This window comes from Populus euphratica, unplaced genomic scaffold (assembly GCF_000495115.2).
Source record: "Populus euphratica unplaced genomic scaffold, PopEup_1.0 scaffold72.1, whole genome shotgun sequence".
In the NCBI taxonomy this organism is placed as follows: Eukaryota; Viridiplantae; Streptophyta; class Magnoliopsida; order Malpighiales; family Salicaceae; genus Populus; species Populus euphratica.
Window position 1 is genome coordinate 698,927 of NW_011499922.1, and position 10,213 is coordinate 709,139.

General features: G+C 35.4%; 1 protein-coding gene across 2 annotated transcripts; it reads left to right on the forward strand.

Moving 5' to 3' along the window:
- The first annotated feature begins 240 nt into the window (after positions 1-240).
- On the forward strand, positions 241-7,532 carry OVA6 (Class II aaRS and biotin synthetases superfamily protein). 2 transcript variants are annotated; one of them, XM_011040064.1, is made up of 11 exons: positions 241-643; positions 752-808; positions 1,386-1,496; positions 1,625-1,702; positions 1,830-1,943; positions 2,030-2,236; positions 4,729-4,866; positions 5,317-5,478; positions 5,832-6,031; positions 6,829-6,912; positions 7,023-7,532. In XM_011040064.1, the coding sequence occupies exons 1-11, from the start codon at positions 305-307 to the stop codon at positions 7,162-7,164; spliced, it is 1,632 nt and encodes a 543-aa protein (XP_011038366.1). In that variant the 5' UTR covers positions 241-304; the 3' UTR covers positions 7,165-7,532. The 2 variants fall into 2 exon arrangements, with proteins under 2 accessions (XP_011038366.1, XP_011038365.1); XM_011040063.1 differs by having other exon boundaries at positions 242-643; positions 1,625-1,711.
- The last annotated feature ends 2,681 nt before the right edge of the window (positions 7,533-10,213 follow it).

A 10,213-nucleotide genomic window follows, 5' to 3' on the forward strand; every position in this document is an offset into this window, starting at 1 on the left:
TTTCAAGCATAAGCTTATGATGTTGTATAAGTAGTAATACGAAGCAAGTTTTCCATACAAAGAAAATCAATGACAAAAGATTTATTGCCAATATTTTGAGATACCATCCTCCTGTCAATTTACCAAGAAGGTTGTCTTTGGGATTGAGGAATTTTACTTTCAGGAGCTATAAGAGTCATTTTGTAAACTACAGGGACTAAAGTGTACACTGCATCCAAAAAATGAAGAAACAAAAAACCTCATCTCCTTCAATGACAAGATCTCCATAACCACACTCCTAAACCCCCTCAAAAAACCCACACAAATGGTATCATCTCTTCGACTCCCCTCACTAACCTCACTCTTCTCCTCTCCCTACCTCCGCCGCCCTCCTCCCTTACTCCGCCGTCCCCACCACCACCACAATCTCTCCTTACCTCCACCACTAACCACAGCCTTCTCCTCCCAAACCACATCAGCATCCACAACCGAAAACCCCAAGAAACAAACTAACCAAGACCAAAAAGTAATCACTCCTCGGTCCCAAGACTTCAATGCTTGGTATGTTGACATCATTGCTAATGCTGAACTTGCCGATTATGGTCCAGTTCGTGGCACCATGGTCATTCGTTCCTACGGTTATGCCATCTGGGAAGCCATTCAGGTCCTCTAAAATTCAAACTTTTTGATTGAAGGAGGAAAGTTTTGATCTTTTTTTTTTCAATTGGATGTTGAAATTTCTGAACTTTTTGTGTTTCTTTTGAGTGTACAGGATTATTTGAATGTGAAGTTTAAGGAGACTGGACATAGTAACATGTACTTTCCTCAGGTTTGTTTTGCGGAAGCTTTTTCTCTTTATCGGACTGTTGAATGCTACAAATGTAGGGCTGTGATTGAGTTGAGTGAAGTGTTATGATATGTGGGTTTGGTTTGTTCAGGTCACTTTGAGTTAATGAAGTACTGTAGTTAGATTTGTCCTCCTTTTGAACATGTTTAGGTTAGTGTTGAGGTTTTATGACACAAGGTGATCAAGGTAATATAAACAAGTTATCATGATAATGAATATCAGGATCCATTTGTATTTTTTGTTTCATTAGAAATGTAGCAAAACAGTATGCTTTAATATGAATTTTTAAAATCAAATCTTAAAAGCATATATTTTGCGGTCATGGACATTTTAAGCCGAGTATTGTATCATTTGAGTTTGTTTGTGAATGATGTTGAATTTGAATTATGTGATTAATTTGGTTTGTTTTGCATACAAAAGAGTTTGTGTACAGTGTTTTAATGTGACGAATCCAGCCACGCTGTAGTAGCATGGTTTGTTTTTACTATTGCAACTGTATGTGTTTTCTGTGGATGGGGTTTTTGTTTCAGTTTGTCATTATCGGTAATGTGTGCTGCAGTTTATACCATTCTCCTTTATTGAGAAAGAAGCTAGTCATGTTGAGGGGTTCAGTCCAGAATTGGCTCTTGTAACTATTGGGGGAGGAAAGGAACTTGAAGAAAAACTTGTGGTAACATTTGATTTTGTTTAGTCGTGGAAAATTAATGGTTGATGAAAAATTTATGTTGCTTCATTTTCATGAAAAAAACATGACCTGAGTTTTGGCTTTGATTGTTGCACTTGTTGAGGTTGTGGCAGGTTCGACCCACTAGTGAAACCATAGTGAATCACATGTTTACTCAGTGGATTCATAGTTATCGTGATCTTCCTCTCATGGTAAACCAGGTAAAAGTTCGGTTACCCATTGCAAATAGTTTCCAGCCATGGAGGGTTTGTTATGTACAACTGTTCCTCTTTTTTTCTTTTTTCATTTCTTCATCTTAGTATTTTTTTCCCGTTTCAGTGGGCAAATGTCACAAGATGGGAGATGCGCACAAAGCCTTTTGTGAGGACTCTTGAATTTCTGTGGCAGGAGGGTCACACAGCTCATGCAAATCCAGAGGAGGCAGAAAAGGAGGTTTGCATCTTAAAGAGCTGTAGGATTCTTCGCATCTTATTCACACTGACATTTGTGTTAAATGGGTTTTTGCTGCTGAATTGCAGGCATTGCAGATGATTGACGTCTATACAAAATTTGCTTTTGAGCAAGCTGCAATACCTGTTATTGCAGGTAGAAAATCAAAAGCAGAAACTTTTGCTGGTGCTGATAGGACATATACAATAGAGGCTATGATGGGTGATCGGAAGGCATTACAAGCTGGAACTAGCCACAACCTTGGGCAAAACTTTTCTCGGGCTTTTGGAACCCAGGTATTTTACTCAGAAGTTAATAGATGAGAATATTTTGTAGACTTTCTGCGAGTTGCTACCAGCTGAGTGTTTTGTTGCTCCATTTCTTACAAGATACCACGTGAATACATAGAAAACCCAACAGTTTAATATTGGAAATCTTTCATTGAATCCTTTTTAGTGAATTATCAGTTCATTTCTGTGAATGAATCTACTGAAAATAGATTCCCCTGGTGGCTTGCATGACCATCACATGCATGCTTTTTGTCAAAGCACAACTATGGGAAAGGGGATAAACAAATGTTGGAAACTCAAGATTTTATTTAAACTTGTTTAGATTACCTTGGAAATTCACTTTGGTTTGGTTTAGAAACAGTACAACATGGCCAGTGTGCATTTTGGTATCTATAAGCAATTAGACTGGATGAACGTACCCTTGCTGCTCTTTTTGTAATTCATCTATGTAAAATATATAATGCCTAACTTATCATTTGGGTTAAGGGTCATTTTTATTGTTCTCACAAAATCTGTGCCTTAAACATCATTCCCTGTATGAAGTTGTTCAGATGGCCACACCTGACCTTCAAACTGTACAAGAACCTACAATAGCTTAACTCAGTGGCAGCACTGTCCTGAGTTCCTGATCACCTTATAGGTTCCTCCACTTTGTAGTCTTACCCTAGGCATGGTGGTTTAAACTGCTTTGCAGCCTCGTCATTTTGCTCAAGAAGTTGGCATAAATATCACTGAATGCTGGTAACTATTTCATGCTTATGTTAGTACCAGTAAATCTACTATCCTGTTATCTCTGCAATGTGCATTTGGATGGATAGGTGACTGGTTTGGCCCTGTCCTTTTTTTAACCAACAAAAAATGTGATCCAATTTATTAAGGAAATTCATTTCTGTTCAGTTTCAAAAGTATTATGAAAAGAATATTTGGGGTTCAGTTTGGTGTTTTCTCCCCTTTTCATTATTTTTTTTCTCTGCGACAAAACGTTCTTTTATCCAAATGGTGAATTTGGTTACCCGAATACCCAATTCCAACACAACTAGTTGTATGTCTATGTCCAGGGGATGTTTTGTCCAACCATAAAGTGACTAAGCTCTAAGCCAAACTTTCTGACTTTTCCTAGAGTTGATATATCATTTGATCAGGTTCCGCAACATATGCCTATGCTTGGCAGTGCTCTTTCTTGACGAGGGAGAAAAGGAACCTCTGTAATACATGTGCAATGTATTGTACTGTAGTGTGCCAGAAGCATGAATGCATGCAGGTGTGTGGGTGTTGTGCATGCAATTGTCTAGATGTCTTGAAGAGTGCCCTGATAACATGCAAGAAGGTGAGTGTCTTTGAGGTGTCATGCACTAAAACCTGTACTCATTTTAGGTAAGACATGCCCCGTTGAGCATCCAAATAGCCAAGCCTTCTAACACCTATATAAGGAGGCATTGTCTCTGGAGCAAACAAGCTTTTTTTTTTTTTCTAATAAGAATTCCTAAGTTCGTATATGTTACGATCTCTTTAGTGTTATCATTTTGTCCCATGCTCTCCTCCTTGTTACCCTTACATGGATTATGTTTATCACTAAGATACCATTATGCACAATGGCCTCCTTGTTTTGTTTATGGTAATTCAACTGCGTTAAATGTTGGTGATATGCATTAAACAAACAAAGAGGAGGAAGATGAATGGAGAGTTGATATGATAACCTGGGAATTTATTTCGACATAGCTTCTTTGTTACATAATATAATGTCTTATAGAGGTATCATGAAGCTTGATTATTTGGATACTTGGTTGGACACATGCTACTTAACATGTGTACAAGTTTTTGTACATGAGTAGCACGAGCTCTCAAAGACTTTTATGTTCTTGCTTGTTATCAAGACTTGCTTTAAGGCACCAAGACTTTTGCATGCATCCATGCTTATTCTGTCACACATTAAAATATAACATCCATTGCATGCTCCTATATGAAGTGGGCAGTTGGTGATTTCTGAGTTTTAGACTTCATGAGCATCTCTGGCAAGTGTCTTAGCTAAACTCAGGGGCAGCACAACAATGATCACCTCATATGGTCCAGCATTTTGCACTCTTACCATAGGTGTGATTGTTTAGGTTGTTTACCTGCTATGCCAATTGTCTTCAAGAAGTATACATAAACATCACTAAAGGTTGGTCACTCTTTTATGCTCACCTTGCTACCAATAAATCTAATGCCCTGCACTCCTGCTTATTCTTTGACTATCTGCATTTGGATGCATGGTTGAGTGGTTGGGAATTTTCCTTTGTTTAACCAACTGAAGTGTAGTTCATTTTTTTTGGGTGACTGTCTAGACAGCTTTGTCCTGCTGTTCTATCATAGATATTATTGAATACTGGACTTTGTTGATTTTCAGTTCTTTGTTGTTGGCTATTTCATTTTTTTTCTTCAATATTTTTTCATGTTTTCTTCTTAAGCCTCCAGGTAATTATCTCCACTATCTTAACTGAAATTATGTCCCTTTACAGTTTATGGATGAAAATGGAGAGAGGCAACATGTGTGGCAGACATCATGGGCTGTCAGCACCCGCTTTATTGGTGGTATTATTATGACCCATGGAGATGATTCTGGTCTAATGCTACCCCCAAAAATTGCACCAATACAGGTAATTGTGTATTACTATTATTGATTTCTTAAGTTAGTGTGTATGTTTTTGTTATTGTTGTCAATTTATATGCATTTGAATCAAAGGTACTCTGTTACTTGTCTGGAATCTTTCAATTTTATGTACTTGATCTAAGAGGTAGAGATGTCTCATTCTGTTAAGTTTGTTGTTGCTCTCTTTTATGGTTGTAATATATCAGCACAGCCCAGTGGTGTGGTTGCTGTGTTCAGGTACTTAGACAAACAATGTTCTGTCTATCGGAGAAAAATCTTTCATCTGGACAATCTATGCATAATTATTTGGTTTATGTCTTCTGACAAGTGCCTGTATGAAAGTAAAGTTTGAGTTTCCGAGTTGCCATTTTCTCATTAAATAGATAACAGACAACTTGTTTTCTGATTTATACTATCATTTCAATTTATTCTTCATATCTCCGCTGCATCCTTCCAGGTGGTGATTGTGCCAATCTGGAAAAAAGAGGATGAAAAAACTGGAGTACTCAATGCAGCATCTTCTGTAAAAAAAGTCTTGCAATCTGCTGGTATCAAAGTTAAGCTCGATGACACAGATCAGAGAACCCCGGGATGGAAGTTCAATTTCTGGGAGATGAAGGTCTGTCCTTATTTTTGTTTTAAGTAGGTGAACAAAAGAAGAAAAGTGATCAGTAATTAATGATTTATACCCATAATTAGTTATGACTTGCATGAAAGGTAATCAAATGAGTCTCAATCATTAAAGCTTATGGTAATCTGTCAAAAAAAATCTGAATTGGCCATGTCTTCTTGTGCCTGGTGACAGGCGCATGCCATTGTAGGACTTGTGCAATATGTTGGACCTGATCCTCATTTTTTTTTTAAGAAAAATAGTTTCAAACATCTTTGATCATAAAAAGAGACCCTTTGAAATGTGTGGAACAGCACCCTTATCTTTTCATGTAATTCTATATAATACCTTGGTTTTAATAGGGAGTCCCTCTGAGGATTGAAATTGGTCCTCGAGATGTTTCAAGTGCAAGTGTGGTCATATCTAGGAGAGACATTCCTGGAAAGCAAGGAAAAGTGTTTGGAATATCCATGGAGCCTTCAATTTTAGAAGCTTATGTCAAGGACAAGTTGGATGAGATCCAGTCATCTCTTCTGGGAAGGGCAACATCATTTCGGGATAGGTGCATTCTCTTGCTCTAACATTTATGTGCAGTGGAGGCTTAGTTATTAATTATGTGTGAGCTCTGCTTTTCAACATAGTCATCTATTATTACTTTTCAGAATTATAGCATAATGTTATGACATTATTGCACAATTACTTACATGCAGGTTATCTCTTGGTGACAGAATTTGCTTATAAACAATGAACCTGGCACCCCCACCACAATAAAAAAATGCTAATATTAATGCCTTGCTCACTGTTCATGTCCTTTTCTTCATGGACTTTGCTTTGATATCAAGGCAGTGACGGCACCCATAGGTCTTCTGATGAGAAAAACAGGTTGTCAAATAATGTGAAAATAAGTAGACATTTTCAAGCATGTGAGGCATAATCTTCAAGACAGACCATCCTGTCAGAAAGAAAAAGAATGCCAGCATGATTAATAGGAAGTGAAAATAAGTAGCAAGGATGGGGGGATTGTTCTACTAAGGCCACAGGTTTTCTTTTTTTTATAATTAACCAAATGATGGAAACTGCCAAAGATATGGAAGTGGGAGTTTATATGCTTGATCTTAATAGCTTCAGGTGCTCTGGTCAAATCTCTAGATCTAGAAATATAGTTACTTTATCATTGTGCATGGCATTATTGTTCTGGAATCCTGATAGTGTCCCTCACATGAGTTCAAGTCAATTGGGCTTTTTTTTTTCTTGTGTTGTTTTGTACTGATTCCAATATTGAAAGCCAACTGTTTTTGAAGTCCATTAGATTCCTGTACTCACAAAACCATCTGATATTATTCTGACGTTCTCTTGCAGTAACATTGTGGACGTGAGCTCATATGATGAACTCAAAGCAGCAATAACCCTTGGTAAATGGGCAAGGGGTCCGTGGTCAGCTAGGTATTATTTTGTTATCCTTTTGCTAGTAGTGGATAAAGAAGCACTGTGCATAAGTAGCATACTGTTAGACATGCATGCATGTCTAATATTGTTGTAATTATTGACTGTAGTGATGCGGATGAACAAAGAGTAAAAGAAGAAACAGGGGCAACAATTAGGTGTTTCCCCTTTGAACAGCCTCAAGGGATTAAAACATGCTTGATGACTGGCAGCCCAGCAGAAGAAGTTGCAATTTTTGCAAAATCTTATTAAGTATTGTCCCTGTTAGTCAGTCCCCGTTGGTCAGACGTTCAAATGGTCTCACTTGGGAGAGCATTTACCCATGGTAAATTTTGTCATGGCATCCTGTTCTTCCTTTTTTCAGTGATTTTTATTATTAGATTGACTAAAGCAATTGTCATATCAATTCTATTGAGTTGTTAAAGCTAGGTCATCTTGCCATATATTCTTAGCATATATGAAAGCGATTTGAGAAAGGGGAAAAATATTGCTTGAGGTGGTGGTATAGACAGATCTCCCATATAACCAACCTTGAGATTTGGTTTCCTGTGTGACCTGTTTCCATATCAATCACAGAGCAGAAGAAGTTGAAGAATTGGACTTCAAATATCATTTGTGTATCCTCTGCAAGTAGATTAGCCATCTTATTAAATTTCTTTAGAAATGTCAACTTGCTTTGACTTATAACATGGTGAAGTGCTAATTTAGGTTGTGACTGACACATGGACCGGGTGTATATGCTACTACATGTGTGCAACTTGGATCTGTAATGCACATGAGGTGTAGATATGTCAACTGGATGGATTATTGTTTCATCATTTTTGCTGGAGTTCTTAGCACTCTATCAATTGTTAATAGCAGCATTCTTGTGGAGAGGGTCAAAAGTTAGAATACTATGCTGGAGTAATTCTGGGGCATTCACGTCTACATTTTTGCCCAGATCAGGACAGTTGAAGTTCATCCCATGCTGCATGGTTCAAAGGCATGTGATGGACAACAATGGTTTAGAACCGGGCAATCGTGTCGGCCGATTGTCCTCGTTATTTTCCTAGTTTGCTGCATATCTCTCTAGCAACATTAACACTCATAGGAGTGTTAATATCCCCGCCAAGGGTTTCTTTTCTTGTTCTTGTGGTCGAAGCCGAATTCAACTGTTCTCTTGCAAATGAGTGCTTACTATTTTTACATCTAATTTGGAAACCTTGCATCCAATGCTGAAAAGTACATGGATTTTTTCAATGTTTTGGATTGGGCATTATAATATCCGAGTATATTGTGATATCTGATCTAAAATGTCGAGAAAATTTATGAATTTGGTGAAATATTTTCAAGTTAGTTGTAAAAATCCCAAGCACCTACTTCGGAAAGGAAAGAAGAAAAAAAAACATGGATGAAACAGTCGGGATGGCTAACAAAATGGGCAGAACGAAGGGATAAGCTTGAGAAGATGTCACCAAGGCCGCCGCCATCATCATCATCATCATCATCATCATCATCATCATCATCATCATCATCATCATCATCATCATCATCATCATCATCATCATCGTCTTCAAAAAGCATAACAATTTTGTCTGGTCAAACCCTATGTGCTAAGGAGTAGGTGGAGCACGATAGCACTCCCCCACCATCCTCTCTTAAAAAACGTGCTACAACACTCATGGAGTCTTAACATCCCCGCCACTAGATCTTGGGAAGGGTGGCGTCTTTCTTATTATTGAACGAGATTAACTTTATTTATTTTGTGTGTTTTAAAAATATTTAAAAAAATTAATTTTTTTTTATTTTAAATTAATATTTTTATATGTTTTTTTTATTTTAATATAATAATTTATAAATAAAAAATATTATTTTAATATATTTATAAATAAAAAAAATTAAAAATAATTATAATTATATTAAAAAAAAATTAAAAAGCATTCACCACGGTAATCAACATGACAATATTGCCGAAACTCGATGTAATTAGCATATAAATTTTAAAAAATAAATGAATTAAGATGGCAATTTTTTTTTGATAAAATAATATATTTTTATTTGTCACGATTTAAGATCATAATATATATTAAATATCATATTTTTTTAATTAATATCATAATTAAAAAATATAATTTTAATTAATGTAACTATTCTCAACAACAATATTAATTAATTGTTATTTCCACATCAATTACCTTTTATTTAGATGGAGTTGGGTGGAAGTTGTTGGCTTTTATCCAATTTATACTCAAATAAATTTATCAAAACTTGCTATGAAAGCTATTTTAATCCAGCCACCTGATGTGTCAACAGGATGGATCTGAAAGTCAAGTTGTTTTAATGTTATCACACAATATGAGAAATCTAGAACATTAAAAAAAATTATAACAAATAGAACCATTGATAAAAAAAATATATAATTATTTTAATAGTTATTTCTTAAATATAATTAAGATGTTTAATAGTGTGGTCAAAACTTAATTTGCCTAAATTTTAAAAAATAAATTATTAAAAATTAAATTTTTAATGTTTGTAGACTGTTTTGATGTGTCAATATAAAAAAATAAATTTTAAAAAATAAAAAAATATTATTTTAATATATTATCTCTAAGTATATAATATGTATTTGATATTGTGGTAATTTATAAAGTTATGATTTTAAAAAATAATTTTAAGAAAAAATATTTTTATTTATTTTTATTTTTAAATAGATTTTAAAAAATAAATATTTAATTAAAATTATTACGAGATATATTCTTTATGTAAAATAAATAGATTTTTATAGATAAAAAAACACATTAATTTAATTTTTATAAACTCAATATTTAAAATAAAAATAAATAATTTTTTTACTAAATAAATAATTTTTTAAAAAATTTAACAAAAAAAAAAAAACCGAAAGTACCGTGGTATCAAAAGATCAAAATAAGTCAGCCAGATTGGCGGCGATGGAGAAGATGTTACCCATCAAGAACATGATCCTTGATCTATGTTGACGGAGCAGAAGGGTTTTGTCTGGACAGAATGCGGAAAGGGGGAGATACGATGTGGAGAGGATAGGTAGGATTGGAGTGCCCAAGAAGAAAAATGGGTCCATCTTGGCCGTCCATGATGGTGATGTAGCAATCAAGGCAGTCCATCGATGACGTGGAAGGATCAGGTGCGATTGAATTTGTTGGGGAAGAAGGTAGAGGATCCTTGACCTTTTCAATTATGGTGGGGTTCTTGGCGTGGAATAAAAGTCTTAACATGCGGGTCCCATTTGGAAAGAAAATATATCGGAAAATTAAATTAAAAAAAAAAACACGAAGAAAGGAAGGTA

Coding starts and splice junctions, on each gene's coding strand:
- OVA6 (XM_011040063.1), top strand. CDS start 305: ATGGTATCATCTCTTCGACTCCCCTCACTAACCTCACTCTTCTCCTCT. Junction 1,497..1,624: donor AACTTGAAGAAAAACTTGTG/GTAACATTTGAT, acceptor AGGTTGTGGCAG/GTTCGACCCACTAGTGAAAC. Junction 6,032..6,828: donor GCAACATCATTTCGGGATAG/GTGCATTCTCTT, acceptor GTTCTCTTGCAG/TAACATTGTGGACGTGAGCT.